The sequence below is a fragment of the Dromaius novaehollandiae genome, chromosome Z, assembly GCF_036370855.1.
Source record: "Dromaius novaehollandiae isolate bDroNov1 chromosome Z, bDroNov1.hap1, whole genome shotgun sequence".
Taxonomy (NCBI): Eukaryota; Metazoa; Chordata; class Aves; order Casuariiformes; family Dromaiidae; genus Dromaius; species Dromaius novaehollandiae.
This window is the reverse complement of record NC_088132.1, coordinates 70531984-70558531: the sequence shown is the minus strand read 5'-3', so window position 1 is coordinate 70558531 and position 26548 is coordinate 70531984. Positions and strand designations below refer to the sequence as shown.

Here is a 26548-nt window from a genome sequence, read left to right as displayed (position 1 = left end):
GTAAAATACTAAGGGCAGGTCTCTCCCTTTACTGGCGATGCCTCGTCCTTGGTCCTCGTATCCTGGCAGTTTACCATTAAGGGCACAACTTCAAGAAGCTGGAAAGCCATCAGGGTCTTTTGTCTAAGGCTTTCTCAGCAATGAGGGGTAAGAGACTATCAACCAATACCTGGTTGTCTGGAGACTTGCTGAGCAAGAAATTGCTCTCATGGGCATTAAATACTGTTTTGTTTTTAATCTTCAGGATAACTTAAGAGGAGGAGACTAATGTCCTGGTATTCCTTAGGGAAACAAGCAGCTGATTTGAGAAGCTAGTGGATGTTTCTCATAGTAAGATCACTTTGAAGAAAGTAAAAATGAAAACCAACAGAAACAATAAGCCGAAGCCCAAGTTGTATGAAACCTTCTCACATCAAGTCTACCTGGTGAGTAGAAGTCTGGTCAAATACTTCTTTGCATGTTAGGGCACCGTTTATTGTACCTTGAATGAAAGATGAATTTGTTCAAGAGTGTTTGTTTTGTTTTGTTTTGTTTTCAAACCACGGTCAGCTTTACAGGAACTTTCTATTTGTAGCCCTTCATTCTAACAAAGTGATCCTGAAACAGTTGGAATCACCAGCTGTTAAATTGCTAAAACTTTTTACATTGAGCTGATGAAAGGAAAAAAAAATGGTTATTTTCTTGAGGCAACAGTACTTTTCATTACTTGGAAAGGATAGCTTTGCCTCCTTTCCCTTTGAAAACATTAAAAAACAAAAACAAAAACAACCTACTTTGGAGCAACATAAGATGGCAAGGCAATACAATTTCTAAAGCATCAATTTCATGTTTATTTAACAACAAATTTTAAAGCAGGGCTCACCTGCATGTTTTGAGGGTTTCTCTTGCATAAAGAGGGATGTGACCTTTTTTGGAGAGATTGCAGTGCTCCTATCTCCCTGCTTATAAAATGTAAATGTTTTAGCATAACAGATTAATTTGGATTTCTTTCTTCCATCTACTATTTTTGCAGTGCTCAGAAATTATGTGAGTGAGAGAGTGCACATGTATCAAGCTGTCCCACTCCTAATTGGATTCAGTGATGGTTATGTAAAGTTTGTTAGGCTTGCATTATTAAATATGGTATTTCTGTGCAAACATTTCCAAATACCAGCCCAGTTATTGCTGATCAGAGTAATGACATTTAATGTTTAATGTGGTTGAGGAGGAAATGTTTTCTTTCTGCTTCCTAGGAGCACTAGCAAATGAGGAAACCATTGTAACAAGGAAACTTACTTTACATGCTGATTCTCTACCTGCTCTTTCTGTGTTGAAAGAGCCTTTCTACATTTAATGCGCAACAGAGATGTAACTGTAAACAAAAGCAAGAAATGGGTAACTTCTAAGCTTTATTATAGGTGCATTACATGCACCTGTTTTTAGGCAAAAGTCTGGGTGGGGGAGGTGGGAAAGAACATCATACGAACAAATATGGCGTATGGTACTGGAATTGCTTGTTATTTGTTCTTTTTTTTTTCCTCTGATATATTGCATTTATTTTGTATTTACCAACTTCCTTGTTGTTTTCCCAAGTTCCAGCTTCTGGAGTCTGGTGTTTGTTGAGAATCTTAAGCCTTCATTTGTAGGTGAGCATCAATTCTTCTTTGATCTCTACAAGAGAGACTTAAAAAGCTTTGAAGCTAAAAAGCTGAAAAATAACAAGGCAACTAAAGTGTAAAACACAACTAAAAAATGATCCATTTGGGGGGAAGGGGAATGGAAAGATGACATGATCTCCTTATGCAGGTTATTCTTGGTATTGATAATGTAGTAATAGCCTCTGAGAGGTAGAGGGAAGAGGAGCTGCCCTGTGGCAGGTGGGATTTGTAAAAAAAACACATTTACAGTTGCATTTCAAATAGAAACCTTTACACAGCCAGCAAAGAAAAAACATTTTTAAATTTGTTTCTAAAAGAATGCCATGAGTTTAGGAGTTGGACTCAAGGTTTTTGACTTACTGACTGTATGTATTTTTTTGGGGTTGCCTTGAGAGAGTGGCAGTGTAGAGGGAAAGAGACCATCTATCTGCTCTGCTCAGAGAAAGCATACTGAAGTTTCATCGCTGGTCTTAAAAAGAGGCATCAAAGAGTAAGAGAAAGTGCAATAGAACTTTTCTTGAGTCTGTGGGAGCAGCAGGGTGAGGAGGTAGCTCCTGATCATATTCCTACACATGTAGGAGCGCTTTTTCATACTCCTGTGATTCTATAGGTGGAGCTTTGCCCAGGCACTTGCTTCCACATCTCATGCAGAGTGGAAGTTTGAATGTTATGGTTGGGAGGTCTTTCAACTGCTTTTCTGCCCTTGGTTTAATGATTTGGGATGCTGTGGATAAGGGGTTAGAGGAAGGAATTTGTTCTCCCCTGTTCCTCCTCCTTTAGCACCTGGAGATATTTGGCTCGAAGAAAGTGGGTAAGCCACCTTATTCCTTCAACCCTTACTTATTTCTTACTTTTTACAATACTTACTTTCATTTGTACCTGAGTGTTGCACCATTCCAGCACTAAAGTATGTATTAACGAATAAGATACATGAAGAGAGAATATAAAGGTCCTTCGAACATCAACATCCTCTTTCTTTATAAATAGAATCCTTGTGCCTCTTTTCTGCATTTTCCCCCTAAACTTATCTGAAGTTTATTTGAAGAATAATGAAGAATGAAGAAATAAGAATGAAGAACATTTTCATCTTCAGACAGCTACTGGCAAGGTCTGTGAATTCTTTAGGCATTGCAAAGCATTTTTTAGGACAGGAGGTACGTTGTCTCGGTAACTTATATGGGTCATTTGCTATGGAACTACCACATTTGTTATCTCCACTCTTATGTGGTGATTCTTTTTTTTTTAAATATGTTTGTGGAGCACAATATATGCATTAACATTTAATAACTGTAATACCGAATGTAGCATGAGAAGCAAAGGCTGGGTCTGATAGGTTTCCCTTTCTACCATCATTGCTTGTGTATCTCATGAGCCTTTTAGGAGACAGTTTATGAGGAACTGTCTTGTCCCTGACTTTTCTCTCTTCCTTTTCACAGCTGGCTCTGATCATAAGGAGACTTTCATACTTTGCTTAACTAGAATTTGCCAGTTTTTCTCCACCAAGAACAGAAGGTACCTACTGATTTCTTTGCTGGTATCCTGGAGAAAAGCAGTTTGAGACTGTGAGCAGAAGTCCCATTTTCATGCTTTGGCCTAGCTCTTTTAAAGTACTTGCCCTTTTCATTTGGAGATGCTCACTCCCAGTACTGGCTCAGTCTTGCTCTCTGGCCACTCCTGTGGGACAAGCTCCTGCAGCTCTGAGAGGACTGCTAAAAATACACAGCCATTTTCAACCTCTGAGTGTACAGAAACTGGACATTCTATCCTGATATGTCTGCAATCCTATTAAAGGCTTTCTCTGAAATGTATTTCTGGGTGTTTGCCAAGATGCAGCTTCACTCTGAAAAGGGCAAAAATTATTTTTGTAACTCACTCTTACAGTATTGAGTGACAGGAATTAACCATATGAACTTAACACGCTTCCATCAAAAACTCAAATTTCTTCACTATAAGAATAAAACCAGCTGCTGTTGGGAAAGAGGCACCTGACTCTGTTCAGGCTACACAAATAGTTTGTGGCCACTGAACATATAGGAGATATTTCTACCAACATCTGGGAGCTGCTAGAAGAGCTCTGTCAAGACAGCATTATATAGTATGGATGAATAACAATTTTTTCTTTACCTCAGTAAGTTCTTAGTGCTTAGTGTCTTATATTGATATCTGATTTTCCTGACAAAAGTCTGTATTTACTTTATTGCTGCTTGACCGTTTGTGTATACTTCTTCCAACCCTCAAACTGTCAAAATGTTAAAGACTTCTCTGAACTATTGTACGAGTAAGTTGGGTTTAAAATATTAGAGTAGTGGCACATATACAGTAATAGTGGAACACACAATAACAATGCTATGTGTATGTAATCATTTTACAGCAGAAACTAATAAAATCACTTTTATTAAATCAGTTTATCACAACTGTTCAGTTACAAAATTCACTCCAATAAAGATGTTACACATTAAATAGGTAAAACAGCTGTGTAGTGCTCTCAAAATAGAACAAAACTATGCCTTTGAGAGAGGAAAAGTAGCTGATGCAGAAGTTCTTGTTTACAACCAGGGGTCTACACCTACCACATATACTCAGTTCTTGCTGAGCTGAAGACATACTAAAAAGAAAACCTACATGTTAAAGAATTGAACTTTATCCAGGCAAGTGTGAAAGCAGAGAGACATTCTGTGCTGCTTAAGATGACAGCCAGTACAAGTCTGATCCATTTTAAATAGGGCAATGATTATTAAAAATAACGGAACTAAACACTGGTAGTTGCATTGAAAATGCACAGTGGTAGAGGAATTTTGTTCATTTGTCTTCCACATCTGCTACCATAGCCTCAATCGCATTCCAGTCCAGCTTGCTGAGGATACTTCCTGTGCTTTCAGAAACGCCATCAGTGTCGTTAACGCCAAGAGGAGACAAACTAACACTATGAGGTGCAGAAACCTATGGGGGGAAGAGAATATGAGCTGAATCATAGTGCAGGTAAGATTCCCTATACAGCCAGTAGAAATGTTCATGCTCATTTCAAACATGTCCTAATGAAAACATGTATCTGCTCATTTTGCAACAAATGAAAGTTACATTCCTCTTTACACCGTCCCACCAGTGTCTGTTGCCTGGACAGACAACCTGCCTATACAGTTGTTATAAAGAACATTTATTTGCAAGGCCCACAAGAATTACTTTGCTTGTAAGGACATAATGTAGGCATAAGCTGTGTAATCAGGACGTGAATCCTAAACCAGCATAATTTTCCTCTCACCTGAAACAAGGAGTCATGAGTATCATGAAGTATTCTTTGGATATCATCAGGCACACTCCAAGGACTTATTACATCTCTCTCAGTCTCAGGATCCAGATCTTCAGTCTGCACTGCAGTGGCAACAGGTGGACGCCTTTGTTTTGCTGTTCTGCTGGCTCTGTACTCAGCAGCTGGGGAGAAAACAAGCCAATCATAACACTGTAATATTTCTAGCTGCTTTGTCTTGAAAATTCCCCGAGAACAGAAGAGCTAGGTTCTAAGGATTGAAGCTGTGTGTAAATTATTGGTGTCAGCATGCCCTGTTGTGTTGAGTTGATGTGGAGTATGGCTGGAGAACACTGTAGGTCCCTTCCAGCCTCTGAATTGTCTTCCCAGGGCAGGATATAAAGTGAAAAAGGACTGTGCAAGGTGCCAACTGCATCCAGCTTGTGTAGCACAGGCATATCCAAAAGGGACTTTGCTTTAATTTGATAAAGGGATAAACCTACATCAATCCTGGATTCCAAAAACCACATGGCTCTTGGAAGGCTTGGAACTTCAGTGAAACCATGGGTTACTCTGGAGAAACATATAAAGAACAGTGATGATGTGAGATCAGAGACTGATCAACCTGTATTTTTTAAAATGAGTTTAAAAAAGAATGTGTGGAAAGGAGGAGGAGAATGATTGTCCACATGTGTAGAGGTAAGTGCTTCAGGAAAAATCTGTATGGGTTAACCACTGCTGCTCTCTCTTTCCTGTGTTGCCACCTCAAATTTATTTAGCTAGCCAAGCAGGATCTCTATTATGCCACTAGCATAATTCTGCTGTAAGGGAGAAGGGAATCAACCCATACTGTTTCCTAAATTCCTGATTTTTCCTGCAACCTTTTTCTGCCTGATTCAGAAGTTCTGCTCTTTTAATCAAGTCCTGCATCTGCTTCAATCAAATCTGAGTTTGATTAGGAGGAAACATTTAGGTGAGCAAACTCTTCTGTGGATCCAGACCTATGCAGATAGGGAACAAGGATCAGTAAAATTCTTTTTTCCTTCTTCTTTTTCTTTTTCTTTTTTTTTTTTTTTAAAAAGCCAAATCCAGTCATATATTCTTCCACTTTAAGATTATGACAAAATAGTATCTTAACTAGATACTGTACGGAGGGATAATAAAGTGCCTATTTTAAAGAGAAAGTAAGCAGCACAGAAAGGTAAGGAAGAGGCACAATACAACCTCCTGTACTGCTAACTCCCTCTGTGGTCTTTAGCTGAAAAGGAAAATCAAGTCCTCTTTGCCTTATGACTTCATAACATCTGTTTCAGGGACTCATGAAATATATCACGAGTGTGTTTCAGCAATCTGGGAACTGCCATCTGGCTAAAATCAGAATTATCTGATTTCAGCAATATGGCTAAAAAAACAGAACTGATAATTAAAATATTTCACAAGTTTCCAATGAAAAGGATTGTTTTACATGGGGAAAAAGAAGACAGATTTTTTTCCTAAACTAATACTGTATCTGAGGCCTCTGTTGCAGAACTCCTACCCACGCATGTAATATGAAATGTGTCCTCTGTGTCTTATTGTTCCACTGCATTCTGTAGCTGAACAGCACTATGTCTTTGTTCTTTGCAACTTACAGTATTTCGAATTAACAGGACAGTTTGCTGCATGTCTCATTCTTCCTCTAGAAGTACTCTTCTGTAATAGCATAGTGGTATTGCCTAGAAAGACAAAAAAGTACTCCTATTGATAAATGTGGTAGATGCAAATCTACTCAAAAGATACCTCAAAAATTTCATATATAAACTTGCTTCCTGGATTACACAGTACTCTCACTTTGTCAAATTAAGCTGTTTTGGACTTCGGAAAGAGATGATAAGGAAAGGTAACTCTCATTATTTGACAGGCCAATGATATCACAGTTCTGTCATGCTCAGGGCAGCAGACTTCCATGACTGAGAGTCTGATTTTCTACACAGAAGTTAAAACTCCTCCCTCTCAAAATCTGGTAGTAACTCAAAAAAGATCTTCAATATGTGCCTTCATTAAGGAAGTTCTGTTCTTACCCCTGGATTGTGCTAAACCAAGAGCTGGGGTGAAAGAGGGTCTTGTTTGACCAAAGCTGGGTTTGGCAGCAATCCTGCTCCTTTCTGACACAATGCAACTGTTAGGATGCCTTCTGCAAGAAGAAAAACAAAACACAACAAAAAACACTTACCACTATCCTCCCCATATCATTCATCCACACAACTTGCAACTCACAAGGCTTATTCAGACCAAGCAAAAGTACCACAAAAATCTTCTACAGCTCACTTAGCTCAGGATCAGCATCACACAGTGCTTGTGGAGCCAGTAAGCCTCACCAGAATCAGAAGTGCTAGGGAATCACAGTGAAGGTGCATCAACCTGTTTTTACAAAGAACCAGTTTAGCTCCAACCAAACTTATTTGCTGGAAGTCACTACTACTCCTAACATGGCTTTCTGTGTGACATTCCTTAGAACTTCCGACTCTGACATGGCTGATGTTGGCCCAAGGACCAACTGTCCTTGGACACCAGCAGGCTCTGTGCAAAACTGCATCCAGCTGCATGATTTATCCTCCAGTTTCACCTAAAAAGAGAGAGGCAGAGATGTCTGTGTCTGAGAGTTACAGGATTATCTGAATCCCTCCTATTATTGTGGGTGACAAAATTGTCTGTAGAAGAAACAGTATACTGCAACAAACACCTAGATTATGTATTTGTGACATTACCACTATTGAGGAATATAGTTCCCAATTTGTAATACTCAAATACCACCATCTCCTCAAAAGGCAATAAGCAGCAAAGTGCAAACCAAAGAACAAGTAAAATCCTAAATAATGAAAAAATGAGGAATACTTCTTAAATTAGAAAGGAAGAGAGTAAATCTCCTAGGGTTTGCTGAAGACTAATTTATGTAGTCTATATGTATGAGCAGTGGTATGTTTACTTGCAAAAACAATTTTTTTGCTTGTTACTAGATGCTAATGAAATCATTAACAATGTTATCGGCTGTATTCCAGGTTCCTTTCTTTCTACTGAGTGGAGTGGGTTAGGACACAGCTAACTAGAGTTGGCTGATTCTGTGGTCCAAGAGGCACACCACAAGCATTTTTAAGGCTCCTTCCAAGATCCTGCTCTAGCAGCTGTAAGAAGAATGGTACGGGAATTCAAGACTCCTCAGACCCAGACCCTTCTGTAAAGTCTCTCTCTCATTCTGCCATAATATAAAGCTTCTCTCAAGCTAATCCTACACCAAGTAGCACTATGCCTTGCGGTCAAACCTGAAGTGTGATAAAGAGGCCACTACAACAAAGCAGAGTTAATGCTTAAAGCTGTTACCTGTTAGTAGAGGCAATATGCTGTTTTCTGTACTCTTGAGGTGATCTTGTCTTCGATAATGGTCTATGTTCATTTTCAGGTAACACCACTGTTTCAGATAACATTTCATTCATCAGGGAAAGTGCTTGTGATACTCTCTTACTGTGATGTTCAGATAAGAGGGCTCTATGGAGAAAATAAGCATGGTATTATGGATTTATTCATGCTGTCACTCCTTTAACTCCTTTAACTGGCTTGCAGATTCTTCAGTCTTTTCTGTAAGGTTATTTGGTTGCCAAAACAGAAGGACACCCTTTTGCAATTCAAGAGAACATAAACTATCCCTGTTAAAATGATTAGCAAAAGCCTAAAGCATTTATTAACAATGGATTTAATAGAATGAATGACTCAATGTTTAAAAAAATAGATATTTGGATAATGAAGAATACAAAGGATGAAAAATGTTCAGACTTTTCCTAAATAGCAAAGCAAACAGGAATTGTTCATGCTTTTGGCTGAAAAGCTATTCATATATGAGATTTCACAGTCAAGATAGTGAAAACCAGCTCTTCCTTAAGACAGGAAAACTGGCATATAACTAAGAATACAAGTTACATTTATAGCAACTTACTTGTCTTTTTCTTCTTTCTTCTTCTGGATCAATTTAATTTCCTTTGAAGTAAGACTACGATGCTGTAGAAAAAAGTAAAACACATTAATTTATTCTGTATTGTAATCCCCTTCCAATCCCCCACTTCCAATATTTAGATCTATTTGGTTTGAAGTTACTGTTTAAGACGCTGTCCAGCTAAAACTAAAAACAATATGAAATCATATAACCCTACCAGGAGATTCAGTAAAGATCATCTGTATAAACTCCCAAACTCTAAAAACATACTGAAAGCCTTTAGTCTCACCTCCATAGCTCATGTGCTTAAAATATGAACACTCTTAAAGAGGCGTCATCATTGTTAAACCCAAGGTTTCAGATTTCCACACAGTCAGCTTCCTAAAAGTCAATGTACTTTCCTAACAGTAATTAATTTAAAAAACAAGGCAAGGTTGCACTTTGACTTGTTTGCTAGAGCACAATTTGAATTTTTTTAGGCTATTTTTTTTAATGAAAGCTGAGATTCCCTCCATCTAATGATGCTATAACAAAAGCATCACATATATATTGACAAGTTGGAAGCATAAGAAAGGAAGAGAAGCAGTGGTAAGCAAATACACATTTTTTTCTGAAACACTTAACTCTACACATGCTCAAAAAAGCAGTCTGAGACAACTCTGAAAGACTATTCAAAACAAGTGGAAGCGAAACACTATTTAATAGATGAGATCTATGGTTTCTAAAACTGAATACAATGTAACTGTTTAGTACCAGAAAACTTTTGCATGTTACATGTTCGCTGCTTGGGACCTGAATTCAGTATAGCTTAAGGGTGAAAGAATTTACAGAAAACCCTTGCATTCTGTTGATCAGTACAAAGCATGGGGATAGAGCTGCTTCAGGCATCTGTCTCATCTCCTGTAATCCCAGAGATTCTCCACACTCAGTGGTGTCTTTTCAGGTTTTGAAGATATCCAGGTGACAAATACCAATTTTATGACATACTACAGATTAGGAAACGATTTCTGAACTGCCTTTGTACCTTTTTTCTTTCCCCTTCAGTTATTGCCAGCACAGTGCAGATCAGAAGCGATGCATCAGGCCATCAATGTGCTTTCAGTAATTAAAAAATTAATAATTCTGGAAGGGAAGAGATTGTATTCTGGGTCTGTGATGAAACTAGTCTTTCACAAAAAAAAAAAAATTCAGAAACTTGAAATAGATGCCATAGTCTCACATTTCTGCTGACCCTCCATAATTGCATACACATCTGTGTATATGAATGACAAGGATGGCTGCCCTCAGTATCCTATCACTGTCATAAAGGATGTTGGCACCTGAACTGGGCTTTTAAAATTCTCTGCATTTTCTTTTTGGGAAGGACCAAACAAGGATTAAACACTTCTCTACAACTCCTGTAGTTCTCATCAATCCATATCAAAATAAATCTTTTCTTGGAGAACATTACAGCTGTCTCCATTATAGTTAGGGCAGGGATTATACTTCCTGACTCTACATCCAGCAGACAAGTCATAACTGCCACCATCATTACTGTAGCCTGGTAGGAACACTGTGGTATTTTTGCTTACTGATCACTTCTGACACAATTATGGCCAGTCCTAACAAAGTTTCTAAAAACTTTTTTAAAAAAACAGTATTAATGCAGTAAAAAATCACTAAGAGCTTTTATCAAACCTAAACTGAGCTATCAAATACTTGCAAGATACTTAATAGCTATTCTTCAAGATACCAGTACTCTTACCACATTCTTTCTTATATTGAATGGATTATGCTCTTTCTGTCTTTGCTCATCCAGTTTCTTCAGATATTCTCTCAGTCTTTCCTTTCGCTTTCTTTTCATCCATGCTCGTATCTCTCTCTTCTCCTCTTCTGTTTTTTGATGATGCCCAGCAGCAGAACCATGGCTCCTGAGAGCAGATGTAAATGAGAAATAATCTATCATGTCCTTTAAACTGTAAACAATGACAACTCCACACACTATACTGAAAATACTGCAATCGCTTAAAATTCTGTAAAATGTAACTTTATAAAAATCCTGGCAGGCAAGTAATTTCCAAGATGTTCCCTAAAGCTTTTATTCTATTTGTCATTTAATGGAACCAAAGCTTTTAATACAGACTCTGTGTTACTGCCTTTATAGGATAATTGGCACATTAAAAACTGGAAGCCATACTGATATAATCTTTGATTATTAAGTATGTACAGTATAAAGATTAAAAAAATAAAATCAGACCAGAGAGATATCATCATCTTCTCTGTTCCCTCCCTCAACCTATGAGTTCCTTCACAGGTCTATTTATTTGTATAAGGATACAAAGTTATTTTAAAAACACTAACTCACTCCTCTATTTAAGGTGTAAATGTAAACATTCCCAGTATTCTACAGAAAGTTCTGTTAATAAAGAGCTTCTGAAGCTGATCTGCCGCTGACAGGAAATTTCTATTCTGCCAGTCAGAACTGCTTTAGGAGGCTCATGTTCCCTTGGCTGAGCTGAATCTGCTGTATGATGTGCAGAGTTGTGCTCCAGCCTACGCCTAGTAGAAGAAGGAGCAGGAACAAGCAAGTAGGAAGGAAAGAACTTTAAAGCCAGTATCAAAAGACCAAAAACAATTAGCACTTCTTACAATAATGGCCAGCAAAACAGTGGCCAATTACCAGCTCTAATACCAGCTCTCATTGACATCAATCAACTCAAATCACACATTTGTTTACATTAACTATTAACAGGGTTTAAGCTATGAGAATAACCAGCGTTAAAATTATTTAACCAACACATAATAAAAAGAGCCATGTTATTACCTACAGATTTTCTTAGCTAGCGTTTTTGTAAAGCCCAGCTCTGTCGGAGAGACATCACCTTCTACTATAAGCTCATTAATGATGTCAGCAACACCACTCAGGCCAGTAATTTGCAGGGGATCTTCTAAAGATCTTAAGGGGGGGGGGGCAGGGAGAAGAAATTGTTACTAATTTAAAGCAGAATATGCTTCTAAGAACAACAAGCTAAAATCCTTCCTTTTACACTCAAAATGCAAATATTCATGTTTTACCAAAATCCTTTAGGCTGAATTCCCCCCCCCCCCCCCCCCCCCCCCCCCCCACACATTTCACTGAGTTACCACACACAGAACAATACATTAAGGGAGGGTGTAGATGCACTGTCTTTAAAAAGTTACCAGCCATCACCTTAGTTTCACTGTCATCCTGTAGGTATAAGCAAATTTTGTCACTTTCCTGTGTGAATAAGGCAGAATGAGTAAGACCTGGCTAACGTCAGGGACCTGGCAGCAAAGAAGGGTCTGAAGGCACCATCGGGAAACACGGCCCTAGTCCAAGCTGGACTATCTGAGGGCCACTGGGGTGTGTGAGCATGGCTGGCCCTGAGGAGGCTCAGACTGGCAGCCCAGAAGGCTGAGAACACCCGCAGGGCTTGTACTGCTGCACATGCCGAGCTGAAGCTGTGGGACAATGCCTGTTTCAGGCACCCTGACTCTCTGAAGGACCTTTCGACTCAGCCAGTTGTGCACCAAGAACCAGTGCGAGTGCAAGAGTGGTTTTACCTGAAGTCTGTACATTTCTCTATTTTAATCAGTCGCTCTCAAGAAAAGTTAAATCTACATGTAACTTACTGCAATAAGCTACACTTACTTCAAGTCACCCCTTTGGGTAAAATCGTGATCTGCTGAAGATGGCCTCACACCCATCCTCAAGGTCATATAATCACTCCCTCATCTGCTTCAGTCACAACAAGCAGTTTGGCTTAAAGTACTTAAACAATAAACTAAACCATACATTTTACCACTATGCTTTAGGGAATATTTAATAAGGTATTAACTCTGAGCAGAATGATCAGCAAGACATGGAAACCAACTAGTTTTTTCCGTTACAAAGCTGGATCCAGAAGACAAGCAGCAGTTAACAGCTTAAAATATGTATGCCAGCCCATTTTCTTTTGATGGATAAAATCATTCCAGTTCTGAAATCTTCAGTCCATTGCTTTACACTGTCCATATGGTAACTCTTCAAAAACTTTCTAATGGCAGTCATCCTCAGTAGGTGACTATCAAAAGCAAGATTTTTTGCAAATAGGAGAAATAACAACAAATGCACATATGTGCTTGTACAACAAATGCAGCTTCTTCTACATTCACAACTCTGTTACTTGTAACTAGAAAGCAGTTTTGAATGATCAACAGAATGTTTTGGATCAAGCAAATTTAACAGGTGCCACCAAACAGACACTACAGAATAAGTGTCTGAAACTGGCTAATAAATAGGCTTCCATTCAGTTTGAAAACTAATGCTTGAACTTTTACGTAAGTGGTAGTTCTACACTGACAGCCCCCTTTTTGGCAGGAATTTAAAATAAACTAATTTTTGGCAAAACCATCAGTTATGTCAAAATACATACCTATGAGTTAATTCTCCACATACATGAATGTCTGAAAAAGAAAGAGCTATTGTTAATAAAACCCTTATATTATTTGTAAACAAGCTAACAATACATACATTAAATAGTTTGTGTGATAAAATACAGAAATATATCCATCTGAATATGCTCACCTTGAAAATAAATAAATAATATTGTACATAGCCTTAATAAATGTTCTCGGAAGACTCTATTATTAATGTGGCTGTAGATCACAGGTCATTAACAGCTCCCTGACTGGCAGGGAGAGTTTTGCTGGGAAGACGAGGTCACTGTTGTCGGTTTTCTGCCCTGTCCAATCCCAACTATGCTACACTTCAGTCTGCTTTTTAAGGGAAATGAGCAATTTCCACTTACTTTAAAAAGCCAGGCTTTGAACTGCAGGGATTCGGAGATGATTGTCATTGAGGAACAAAGCAAAGTCCAGCAAAGGGCTACAGAGATAATTAAGGGACTGGAGCATCTCTCATATGAGAAAAGGCAGAGAGAGCAGGGATTGTTTAGCCCGGAGAAGAGAAGATTGAAGGGGTAATCTTATCAATGTGTATAAATACGTGAAGGGAGGGTGTAAAGAAGACAGAGCCAGATTCTTTTCAGTGGTGCCCAGTGACTAGACGAGAGGCAACAGGCACAAACTGAAACACAGGCAGTTCCATCTGAATCAAAGGAAAAACTTTTTTTTTTTACTGTGCTGGTGACTGAGCACTGGAACACGTTGCCCAGAGAGGTGGTGAAGTCTCCATCACTGGAGACAGTCAAAAGCCATCTGGACACGGTCCTGGACAGCCTGCTGTAAGGGACCCTGTCTAAGCTGGGGGACTGGACTAGATGATCTGCAAAGTTCCCTTCCAATCTCAACCATTCTGTGATTCTGAACAGCACAGATACACAGACAGCACGGGTAGAACAGAGAGCTGTGGACAAGAACACTATCATTCTTCCTAAGCTAAACTGTACTCACTCATCAAATTATAACTGTAACTCAGTAACACCTACAGTTTTTTTAGCTTGCAAATAACAAGTTTGTATTTAAAGAGGCAACAATAAATGTGGTAATATTTATATAATTTATCTAGCTGTCCCTGTCATTTGAGATTCACTGCTGCTATATGCAGATATATGAACTATGTTTTAACATCTTTTAAGGTACATTGCTGCAAATATGACTGTCAAATGCATGTTCGCATATACATACACAAATTGTATATATAATTACTAGAAGCTTGAAAGCAAGCAATACAGGAAACATACATATAAAATACAATAGCCTACGTTTTTAAACATAAGAAATACATTGCTTGCACAGAGGATTTTCCTCCTCCTTTTAATGCTACTATAGTCTTCATAATTGCAAATGTAGTATTAATTTGCAAAAAGAAATGAGACCCCATAAAATAATGTTTTACGACATAGTTAGTAGTTACCATACAGTGATATAAAATAATTTATTTTGCTTAGGCAGACCGAATTCAACTGAAATCTCATCTCTAAAATATAGGAGAACACCAGAGATGATAAAAACAGCTATGGGAGAAAGGTATGAGTGTGGCACTGTGCCTATCCACATTCATGGTACTACTTCAGTAAATAATTATAAATCAGCATAGCGAATGGCTTCGGAATTAGACTCAAAGCTACTCATTTTCTTTCAGTAACATTGTTGACAAGATAAATTTGAGTCCAAGTATAATTCACTGCTGAACTGTTTTCAAAGGTCAGCAACACTGTACCACCATAAAACATATAATGCTCATCAGCATTACACAACATCCTGTATAACAGTAATGAGAAAGTATTAACACAAGGAAGAAAAGGATTGCTCATCTTTAAAAGGAGAAAAAGGGAAAAACAAACATAAAAATGATACCAGCGTATGATGACGTTATGCCACTGGGAAAGTTAGAAGCAGAGGCTGCAGAGGCAGAAGAGGGCACTTCCAATGTAGTATAACCAGGTACAGGATGTTCCAGTTTTAACCCTTTTTTTTCTTCATCCATAACATCTTCAAACATCAGGCCCCTCAAATAGTGTTCTGATCCCATGGAAAAAAATAATACAGTAATTAACATAGACCAATGAACAAAAACACAATGCAAAACCTCATATAGCTTGCGTTAGTGCCATATTCAGTTTATGTTTCCAACCTAGACCGATTTAAAGTTATAATTTTCAGCAGCTCCTTGGCACAGTATAGTAGTGGTAATATGTACTACGGTCAGTCATTACGCAAAGAATAAATTATTCAATATACCAATTCTAGCAAACAGTTAAGCTGATGTAAGCTTTTATTAAGATGAGAAGATACTACAAGTACACAGCCACCAAAGACACAGGAAAAAGGTTTCATTATATACAAAGAACAAACTTCACTCCATTTATCAGCAAGCAAAGACCTCAGAAGCTCCAATTTTGGTTTTATCAGATAACAGCAATATAAACTATCATCTTTAAAACTGAAGATCAGGTCCAGTATTATGGTTTTGGAAAAGATCAAAGTATATAAATATTTTCAAATATATTTCTGTTGAGGCATTAGTCATAATTTTGCTCAGATTTTCTACCTTTGATTTGATTTCTTTCAATTTTTAAATTTTTGATGCATTTTTTAGTACATCTGTTGTGACAGCATTACACTTAAGTGGAAAGAAAAAGTCTGCCAAGTTTCAATCCAAAGTTTACTATCCTTCAGTTAACTAAACACATACCGTCACCAATGAATCCAGCATCTTCAGGGAATGAGGGATGAGCACCAATGTCTGCATTGGCAGCCATTTCACAGTCTTCTATTATTTTCACTAGCTATGAATGAAACAGCAAAACCCATTAACAACACATTCTTCAAAGTATTTCTGATAATCACATAGCAGATATTCTTGCAAAGATTGCTTTACGTACACTTTTTTTCGCAGAATCATGTAAGTATTTTACTGAAGTATCCTTATTTGAAACAAAGAAAACAGTTCAGGAATCAAAGTAGCTCAAGTAGACTTTTTTCATTTAAAGAATTTTCTAATGTATTTTATCTAAAATACCATGGATAGGAAGAATATGGAAATATTTTTATAAGTCAAGAGTTTCCAGAAGGTGCAAAGTAGAAAGTGAAAACTAAAACTGACTATCCTAGATTAAGACATTTTAATTATCAGTATTCTTACACAGCACAGGCCTTGTAATTCATTTCTAATGTATAAGAAATTGTTATAAAAGGAATGGTGATGAACTGGTGTGTACTGAAAGAAAGAAAAAAAAGAAAATCAGCTTATTTTCAGTGAACAGGGTGTAGGCTAGATATTCAGAAGTTTTTAAACCTAAATGTAGTGAAATGCTGGAACAAAGAGAGGACATACACGTTTTTTTCACTGCATGCTTTTAAAAAATCAGATTAGATAATCACCTGAAGGAATGATATAAGTGATTAAGTGATCTAGCTCAGTGTAATAACTGTTTGCAGGTGATACACTGAGGTCCTTAGACTTCTGTGAATATTTGGGAGGCAAAAATGGACACCATCATTTTGAATTATTATATAAAAAGTAGATGCTGTGGAATTACAAAAAGTGATACTGAATTCATTTACTATAAAGCCAGTCCTCCAGGAACTGGAAATTGACTCTTTTTAGTGTCCTAATAAAGAAATTTTTTATATCAGCTAGGTAAAATCAGAACATATTGGCTCATGTTTAGAATAGTCATTCCCATGGCGTTCTAAACTTCATTAAAATTTCAAAGTAATATAAAGAAATATTATGAACATTCCCCATTTCGCATACATGTAAAGTCAACCACGCCTGAAGTTTTCAGGAAATTAAATGCAGTATTAAGCATTTGGCCCACTCTAAGTAACCATGGGAGCCAACAGATCCAGCACTAAATGTGAAAGAACTGTGTATTATTCTCTCTCTCAAAATACACTAAGCAAGCTTAAAAACACATCTTTCCAAAATCTAAATTTTGTCTTTAGTTTAAAGAAGAAAGAGGAACTATTTTGCTCACAGTGGTTAGCAGCCTGAACTCACCTGCTTGGTACTGCTGAAATCCTTCTCCATATTTTCTGCTATGTTCTGAAGTGTCTGTAGCTGTATATCCATTTCCTGCAACTTTGTGGAAAAGTATTCTTTGCCAATTATTTTGGCTGGTAGCCCTGAAGAATGAAAAGTTCTGGCATCCTCATGTACTATGTTCCAAGTCACACCATCTCTAGCAGAATCGGACTTTTTATCTTCCTTTTGCACTTGGATTGATACATTTTTGAGATGATTGTCTTGAAATAAAAAAAAGAGTGCACCAACATATCAGAACAAAGTACAAACATTTAAGTACTGAAAGTAAGTAGGCATAGCTCATTATACGTAACATTATGTTTTAGCAGGTAAGAATCATCACAAAAAAAGTTAAATGTATAGATATTTTGATCTACAAGACTAGAGGAGAAGGAGGTGAGTGCAGGTAAGGCTATGAGTTTTTCTGTGGGAGGTAAGGATACTGTTATCAAAATATATAGCCTTTTTCTGGTTTTTAAAAAAAAGGTGGTTTTACCTTTCTTCTGTAACTCCTCAGGAGGTGTACTAGTAACAGAATTTGCCATGTGATGAAGTTTTGCAGAAGATGAAATTTCAAACTCCTCATTTTGCTGTGTAGTAACTGTCTCTTCTGCAGATTCAGGTATGATGGGCAAAATCTTAAGTAGATCACTTTGTTCAATGTCAACCACATTGATATATTCATGTCCACTCTAAACAAGAACAAGATCATGAAGAATTTTACAGTATGTGTTCTGAGAAGTACATTGTTAATCATCTCCTGTGCTTACCTCTTACCACTTTGAGACGTTTTGTTTCCAAGACAGAATAACTGCAATGTTTTTCTACAGTATTATACAACTGAGTCATCCAGATAGGAAGAACCAAAATTCATGTGATAAGACACGAACAGCATATTTTAAGTGTATTTTAACCATATACACATCGGATCACTAACCACATCAGGTGCATCAGACAAAGAGGGTGGTAAATGTGTCTCATTCTCCTCTGTGGGAAGGTTTAAATACATGTCTTGTGGTAACATCTCAGGCACACTTAATGATTCTACAAGAAAAGAATAATGGTCAGAATTATATTTACAGCAAAAACCCTGAAACTTCAGACAAACTGTTTGTAAACAGGCCTTGTATTCTCTAAAGGATAAGAAAAGCTTTGATCAGCAGTTTTTAAAAATAAGGATAATTAATGTAGCTTAACAGGATTCTTTAATGTTTGTACATAACAAAATCTATTACTATTTAATTATTCTTCATTTTTGTGATAAATTCGCAAAAAGATATTCAAAAGATTAAAACCAAAGCAACATGCTACAGTATAAACTGCTAATCATTTCCAAATCAGTCCTAAATAGTAAAAAAAAAAAAAAAAAAAAAAAAAAATCCATGTCTTAACTTGGTCCAAATAAATGTATTATTTTGCTAGAAAAATCTCTGATAAACCATTTGCAGAGAAGTATACACAGTATAGCAAAATAATCTTCAAAATGAAGCAATGCTGTCGAACATTAAAAGAAAGGAAACATTACTTGTAAAGAATGCTCATGTGCTAGCACAGGGAAAATACTTCAGTAATGAATCCTAAGTAGTACAGTTTAGCAAAGATTTAAAAATGGGGGTACAAAAAGCCAAAACAAAATAAATCGTCCTCTTCCCCCCCCCCCCCCCATTTACCTTGTATTTTGTATTCTACTAAAATAAACCAAAAGATGATTGATTAGGAAGAAAACTCTTTTCTAAGAATGAAACATTGCTACTTAAACATATTGCTATTAAACAACTTAACAGATATGTGGAAAACTATAATCAGCTGACCTAATATACCTTGATTTTATGTGGAGTTGTGATCTTTGCTTTAACACCCCACTGCTCAATCCTTTTGGTCTAAAGTAACCCCAGTTCTGCAAGACTGAGCAACAGTGCAGTGAGTTTGGAGCAGTGCATGCTGACAAGCTAGCCACCACACAAGGATATCACTTTTGGCCTCTCTTGTTTGTCTGCTGTCAGCTTAAGGAAACTACTAAAAAAAAATTATTTTGAGACTTTTATGTGTAAGCTTACAGACAATAAAATCCTTAAGAAACCAAGCTAAAATCCACAAACATATCTCCTAATACAGACATACAAAAAGTATGGGTCTATTGCACTAGGTAAAAAAAAAAAAAAATACACACAGCCAAACTTTTCATATATAATATTGTTATTATTTCACATTAGGTTTCAAGAAAAAATAGGATAAATTAAGCATCTTATCTATACCCTGTATTAAGCTACTTCATGTACAAAAACAAAAAAAAATTAAATTCATAAACAAAATAGAGAAAGACAGAAGCCACACCTGGCACAGGAACTGACATGACTGACTGATTTTTTCCAACTTCAGAAACCACATTTTCAGCTCCAGTTCCAACATCCTGATATGATTTCAGCACTTGATGAGAAAAAAGAAAATCAAAATGGATGAATCTAAGGAAAGGTAAGACATTGACAGCATCATTTGAATAAGTTTCTGATTTTTCAGCTTACTATCAAAAAAAGTTTGGGGGGAAGAGATATGAAAGCAATTTCAGCCACATGTGAAACAGTGTCTAAAATCTATTTAGATAAAATCAAGTTAAAAGGAGCTTCCAAGAAAATGTCACAGTAGGTTTGGCTCACAGCTAGCTTATGGATCCTCTTAAATAATTGCATCAATAATTTTTTTAAATTTATAATTAATTTTATCTAATACTTTTATAATTTGTATTCTGATATTGTGTATTTTAATACTGTTTTGAAACAAAAAGTTACAGCACCACAAACTGTTTTTCCATCTAAAAAGTTACTCCATTTTGGGAACTGACCAAATACTGCAATTAACAAGAAGCAATGCTGGAAATAATTGGTTGCAGTAGCCAAGACAGGTAGCACGTACCTGGATCAGTATTTGTACTTGCATCTTGAGTTTCTGCAGGTTTTTTTCTTGTAGAAGCCATGTAATGTAGGTCTGTTGAAGTAGTGATTGCTTCTCCTACTGTGTCTAAAATGTGGTAACATGCAATAGTTATCTATAATGAATCAAAGAATTAAAATCACTGCTTATATATATCTCTAGCGCAAAACTAAAGGCTCCGATAATATTTTTATTTCCATTTCTGACAGAAAATTTTAACATTTCACTAAATATACCTTATGAATGATACTGAGAAAAGTTTTGCACTACCTATCTTGTGCAAACAAATGCAATTGTACTGAAACTTATAATGTTAAAATCAAGGCTGAGTTTGGACTTGTAATTTTTTAAAAAAAATTTTAATACGTTGTACAACTGCAATTTCCTATTTTAAAAGGGGTAAATATTTATACCATCTATATCTTTGCTTTCTTTTTACTATTTTTATATGGCTTTGCAAGGCAATATTTCTCCAATGCCCAATTTCAGAGAATGAGATCCTTTTTTCTCCCCTACTAAGACTAAATATAGTGCTGAATTAATGTGATAGAAAGAAGAAAAGTCCTTCTATGGGCATGCTCTTTTTGCAAGCTAGAAAGATTATGTTAAAAGTTAATGCAGGAGCTTTTAAGTTTTGTGTAATTAGAATATGCAGGCAAATAAAATTGGAAGAATAAAACACACAAAATTGATTTAAAATTTGAAAACATTGTTTACAACGTTCTTCTGATCAATCATATGAACCACAATTGCTGTGTTCCTGAAATTCACCCAACATACTCTTATTCTTTTCTGTTTTCCATAGAAAAAAACAAAAAGCAAATTTGGAATCTATTTTCCATTATAAAGTCCACTGTCTATACTGTCTATACATAATTATAAGATTACCACTTTTAAGGAAACTTAACATAGTGGAATTATTCTGAGTTTACGCGCAAGGGATATGAGACCTTAAATGTGCCTTCAGCTCTCTCCCCACCAATCTGAAAAAAAAAAAACTGTCCCAGAAGAGAACTGAATTTCTGTTGCGTATATTGAAAAGATTTCCTAATTTTCTGGGGGAAAAACCCATAAACCACCATGATGTTGTAGTCTGTATTTTCACAGACTACAATTTCGAGTTACTACATCTTGATGTTGTGTAACTATCCAATTTTCCACCGATATTTAAAAAACTTCAGCTCAATTTATTTTCTTTAAGAACCACAAGTATTAAAAATACTTGTACTTACCCAGTGAAAGGAAGAAATCACCTCCAAGGTAAGAGGTAGATTTTGCTTGTTGATCCTAATTTATGAAAAAAAGGATAATCTTAAAAAAAAATTCTAATCACAATTACAGGATTTCTTGATGCTATTAACTTTCCAATGTATTTCCTTTGAGTGGCGATTAAAAAAAATCATTAAAACATACCTTTCCTATCCCCTTTTTTTATTATGCTCATCCTTTTTGACTTAGTGGAATTACTGACTGTGTATCATTCTTTCCCATTATATATCTTGAGGGGGATCCTTAGTAAACTGGAAGTGACAAATATTGCTCATTCTTTTTTGACTGTATGAAAGATGCTACCTCTGTTGTATCATAATTAGCATCTCCCAGCAATGATGAAGATCTCCATCTGCTGTGCTGGATTGGGAAAATTTCAAAGAAAGTATGGTACAGTCCAGAAATAGAGGCTGCTATTCTGGGTAGTGAACACCCTGGCTTTAAATCTGGTATTGGCAAGGATAACCCTCAAAGATGTTAAGATGTTAAAAAGGCCTAAGTAAACAAACAGAAAAAGCATGTAGTCAAAACCCAGTATGAGGAAGGGTTCCTCAGTCTCAGCCAAGCAGCTGAGATGAACTGAGACCTCTCCATCCCACCTCTTAAATAGCCATTTAGTCATGCGAGAAGAATAAGGCCTGGAACATTTGTCCTACAATTACTGCTAGGCTAAAAATTTTCTCTAGCTGTTAGCATTTGCATATACATTCACATTTTAAATGTAAATACAGACAAACATCCTAAGAAAACACACAAGTTCATGTCCCAGTGTTACAAGATTTGTATCAGTTATCTCCTATCTTAAACATTTATACAAAGAAACAAAAAGCAAACTTGGAATCTATTTTCCATTACAAATCTCCTGTTTACAGGAAATGCAAGTATATTAATGAAAGGTACATACTGTTTCTAGGGAGAACCTGGAAAAGATGTGATTGTTTTGATTTACAGTTTGCTTCCCTGTTTCTCCTGTTAATGTCTGAACGGAAAAAAGCAAAGGAAAAAATTATTTTTATACCCCCATCTCTGATGTATCAACCATCTCTGTATCACTAATACTGATGATGGAATCATCTGTGCAGAAGGTCACACTTGGTTTCTTCTTTTCCTCCTCCTCTTTCATTTGTTTCTCATCACGCCTCTTTTGTCTGTCAACACATTAATTACAAATTAAAAAAAAAATGCATTTTAGTAATAGAAATATCTATCATTGTTTTGTAAGGAAAATTATTATTAAGAAATATATACTGAAATAAAGGTAATCAACAAATCATTTCAGAAATAGGACACAGCAAATAGCGAGGAGACAACAAACACATTTTGAACCACATATACAGATATGAAAAATTGTCTCCTAGTTCCTATCGTCCCAGTAAAAGCAAAAGCCTCTTGATGCTCTAGTGCTATATTGCTCCTGCTGTGCCTTTACTAATATTTACTATGTTAACCTTCTCAAACAAAATTACATCCAATCCCTCTTCATTTGAAGCTGTTGTAAACACTCCCACCAATTTCAGAGTTATAAGGTGTAGGTTACCAGTGAGTCTTTCAAAATGAAGACCCATTTTAAAAGTTTGGCTTGCCTTTTTCTATTCTGCACATTACTTGCTTCAAATGGTTCAGTATCAGTTTTTAGTAACTGGATAGGTTCATCCTGTTCAATGGAAGCATCGGGCACAGTACGATGTCGGTGGCATTGCTCAAATGCAATGAGATTTTGAAGTGGAATGAGCATTGGTACCTGAAAACATTCAAAGAGGGAAGCAAAAATGAAACAGTGATAAAGGTGACCAGGTGGTGATGGTGGAATTTTTAAAATTCCATTTCTGTCCTTATCAAAAAAGGATTTATGATAGCTTTCTTTGTATGTCTGTAAATATTTACATTGTATGTATTTACATTTCTGTAAAAACAGCGCTATTTTTTATAATTTTAATTTCTTGGTATTTTATAAATTTTTATAAATCACTACCAGTACTTTTGGTTAGTAGCTTCTTTATGCATGCAGCATTAATGCATTGAATGTTCATTAACTATGGAATGTGGAATCAATCCAAGGTTGTTGCAAACATTTCCAAGCCTGCCCTCCTGCCTCACATTGACACGCCAACAGAAGGTACCTTCACTCCAGATCTCTTCTGGCTGCTGTGCTGAACACTTCCAAATTCCATAATCGGGAAGCATTAACTTATTTTTGATGAATAAGAAATTGTGAAACTGAAAAAAAATTGCGACCTTAAAAAAAAGAACACATCAACTCCATTACCTTCTCTTTTTGAGGTAAATCAGCATGGAGCAATGATATTCCTGTGTGCTGTACTGTTCCTCTGAAGTCAGTCTCCTTTGTTACAGGTTTAACAGGTATTAAAGTAGTCGTGACTGGCTGTCTTATAAATGGGAGAAGTTTAGGTCCTGGATCAGGCTGCAAATGCAGTAGTGGAATACCAGCCATCTTCTCAGTGATCAGTGCTTTGTCCACATTCACATTTGCAGAGGACTGCTGCTGTGATGAAACTTCTTGCTGTCCTTCATACTGATCTAGATTTAGAGTTCTGTGAGGTCCCTTATGTACAGTTTCTGCCCATCTTTTCTCTTCCTCATGTATTTGCCTTGCGATCTTGGGGTCATACCTACTCGCATTCAACCGTGCTGTTGACTTGCTCCATTTTCTTGGTGTATATGATGACTGAAGGTTCCATAAAGAATCTGACGAACTCCAAGCCACGCGTGGCACTGGGGGTGGTCTAGCAAAAGCTGGTGAAATTTCTACTGGATGTAAACATGGTGTTTTGAAATGATAAGCTGATTCAAGTTTAAGCAAAGGAAATCCATTCGAGTAATTTATTTTTTTTTCAATAGGGATAAGCTTGGGTGTTTTCTGAACATTTGAGGAAGGAGCTAAGAGAAGAAGTGGTTTAGCAGGTGCTGGAGAAGGTAAGTTTTGAGATGGTGGAATAAATCCTGTTTCACTGGAGTGGTTCTCTAATAGGCTTAAAGAAACATTTGCATCTGGATGATTCTAAATATGAAAAGCAAACAAAACAGCATTTACAGATACATTGAAATAGGAACCACATACTAAATATGCACAAAAATGTTATAAATTCTTTTTTTCTGAGATTATCACTACAAAACCATTTCCCAATCTAACAGATAGGATAACATATCAGATATACAGATTACTATTCATAAATAACACTTTGTTATACCTACTTCAGTATGGCCATTGTTGCTTTCACCTCTTAAACTATTTCTTGGTTGAAAATTAGAGATCTTATCAGATTTTCCTTTATCTTCTTGAGTGAGCAGCTGTGTCTTTAGAGAAGCCTTTGCAGAACATGAAGATTTTTCAGAGTCACTGCCTTTTGTGGTGTGTGAAGGTTGGCTTCCTTCCGTATGAACAGATTGAGACTGTTGCAAAATCTGCTGCACATTTGGCAGGTTGGCAAAGGACGACTGCACTATTTGCATTAAGCTCATGAAGTTGATTTGCTGTAGCTAGGATACACAAACACATAGAGTTAACACTGTAAAAAGCTTTAACACAGATCTTGGCAAAAATTACTGTTTTATAGCTGTTGATAATCTTGTTAATGTAGGTGACAAAACAACATCCCAAAGTTGCAATGATAATTTATTTGTGTGGCTGTTTATTGAACTGGAATTTCTTTTATGAGACACAAATACCTGCCCATAGACAAGTTATGCTACTCCTTTACTTTTTTTGAGTGAACTTTAAGGAAATCTAAGGCCACATAGAGTAGTTTAAATATACTAACAAAAATGAATTTCTAGTATAGCTACAAAGTCATTAGAGCTTCAGAATCTTTCCTAATCTATACAAACGGAGCAAACTGAGTTATGCAAACTTAAACACACTCAAACTTTTGTTCTTTTATCATTCATTTTATTGAGTCAAAAGCATGTGTTAAAACTAAAATATGTTTTCACAGTTATTTTCACAGTTTCTAGTTACCTAGAACTGGAAATCCCCACCAACCACAGCCAATCACAGAATACCTTAAAAACAGTAACTTTTCCTATTGTTTGTTTTCAATAATATAGTTTAGACTGCATACATTATTTTCAATAATGAAATGCCCTCACCTGAACTAATTTAAACATTTCATCTTGGAGCATCTGCCTGACAGTTTCTGATGTGCTCAGTTTCTCTTCTGTAGAGACTTGTTTCTTGACTTCTTGCTTTTTTGTGCAAATGGAAGCACTGGAGGCAATACTTGACATGTTTGACACAACAGTCAGAGAAGGCTGACCACCACTTACAGAAATCTCTCTATTACTTAAGAACAGAAGGAAAAGAACAAAACTATTAAAGACATTCCGAGTTCAGAAAACCTATACTAGGTTGTCTTAAATCAACCAGTAAATTTAAATTTTTTTGCATTTTTTTAAAGCATAATTAATTTACAAGGACAATTTAATAGCTAATACAGCATAATCTTCATTGGAAAGCATGTAAGAAATATTTTTTCTTGTAATTCCTAATATACCGAAACAAAAACAAGAGTAAAGAAGCAAGAGCTCTCTGATTTTTTTAGTCATGGAATTGCCTGAAACATTACCTTTGCTAGAGATATAGGCAGAAGATGATGCTGTGACAGGAAGAGGGCTAGTTAGTCATAAAACCAAAAAGCTGAGGGAAAACTGACAATGACGTTACTAGCTGACGTAAGAGAGATGGCAGAATTGCTTTCACTTAAATAATTAGATGTACATTTGTCTATTTGGAATTAAAAAAGAAGAAATTTCAGATCAGAAAGCAATTTCTAGCATTAAAATAACATGCATCAGATCATGCAATATATCGAATTTTCCGATTACTCCTAGAAATAATTAGATCTTATAAAAGGTAAAAATGGTAAACTCAAGTAGATGAAGTATTTCAATGATGTAAAAAGGGCTGGGATTTACATGAGGATATAAAGAAATGAAAGGGCTTCATCCATATCATTAAAACTTGACCCAAAAGACAACTCGCTCAAGAGAGATGCTGATATTCCTAGGAGTACAGG

General features: G+C 36.4%; 1 protein-coding gene and 1 long non-coding RNA gene across 5 annotated transcripts in view; one reads left to right on the top strand and one right to left on the bottom strand.

Moving 5' to 3' along the window:
* The first annotated feature begins 276 nt into the window (after window positions 1–276).
* Window positions 277–3940, top strand: LOC135325132 (uncharacterized). Its single transcript, XR_010386323.1, has 4 exons — window positions 277–425; window positions 1573–1625; window positions 2625–2745; window positions 3074–3940. It is a non-coding gene; the product is annotated as an uncharacterized LOC135325132 (long non-coding RNA).
* A 72-nt stretch (window positions 3941–4012) lies between these two features.
* The window catches only part of LOC112983597 (ciliogenesis and planar polarity effector 1-like), a 239110-nt gene continuing 216574 nt past the window's right edge, over window positions 4013–26548 (bottom strand). For 2 of the 4 annotated variants that reach the window (XM_064502755.1, XM_064502757.1), the window contains exons 32-53: window positions 25623–25815; window positions 24729–25013; window positions 23782–24534; window positions 23099–23256; window positions 22534–22663; window positions 21479–21533; window positions 20229–20333; window positions 19653–19745; window positions 18256–18362; window positions 17815–18010; window positions 17295–17539; window positions 15984–16077; window positions 15146–15310; window positions 13261–13291; window positions 11649–11780; window positions 10590–10755; window positions 8849–8910; window positions 8239–8403; window positions 6942–7054; window positions 6513–6596; window positions 4897–5066; window positions 4013–4577 (exon numbers count right to left, since the gene is read on the bottom strand). In XM_064502755.1, the coding sequence (XP_064358825.1) occupies window positions 4437–4577; window positions 4897–5066; window positions 6513–6596; window positions 6942–7054; window positions 8239–8403; window positions 8849–8910; window positions 10590–10755; window positions 11649–11780; window positions 13261–13291; window positions 15146–15310; window positions 15984–16077; window positions 17295–17539; window positions 17815–18010; window positions 18256–18362; window positions 19653–19745; window positions 20229–20333; window positions 21479–21533; window positions 22534–22663; window positions 23099–23256; window positions 23782–24534; window positions 24729–25013; window positions 25623–25815 (3643 nt within the window). In that variant the 3' untranslated portion in view covers window positions 4013–4436. Of the gene's footprint in view, window positions 4578–4896; window positions 5067–6512; window positions 6597–6941; window positions 7055–7091; window positions 7487–8238; window positions 8404–8848; window positions 8911–10589; window positions 10756–11648; window positions 11781–13260; window positions 13292–15145; window positions 15311–15983; window positions 16078–17294; window positions 17540–17814; window positions 18011–18255; window positions 18363–19652; window positions 19746–20228; window positions 20334–21478; window positions 21534–22533; window positions 22664–23098; window positions 23257–23781; window positions 24535–24728; window positions 25014–25622; window positions 25816–26548 lie in introns of those variants that run through there. The other 2 variants (XM_064502756.1, XM_064502758.1) reach the window with 2 other exon arrangements.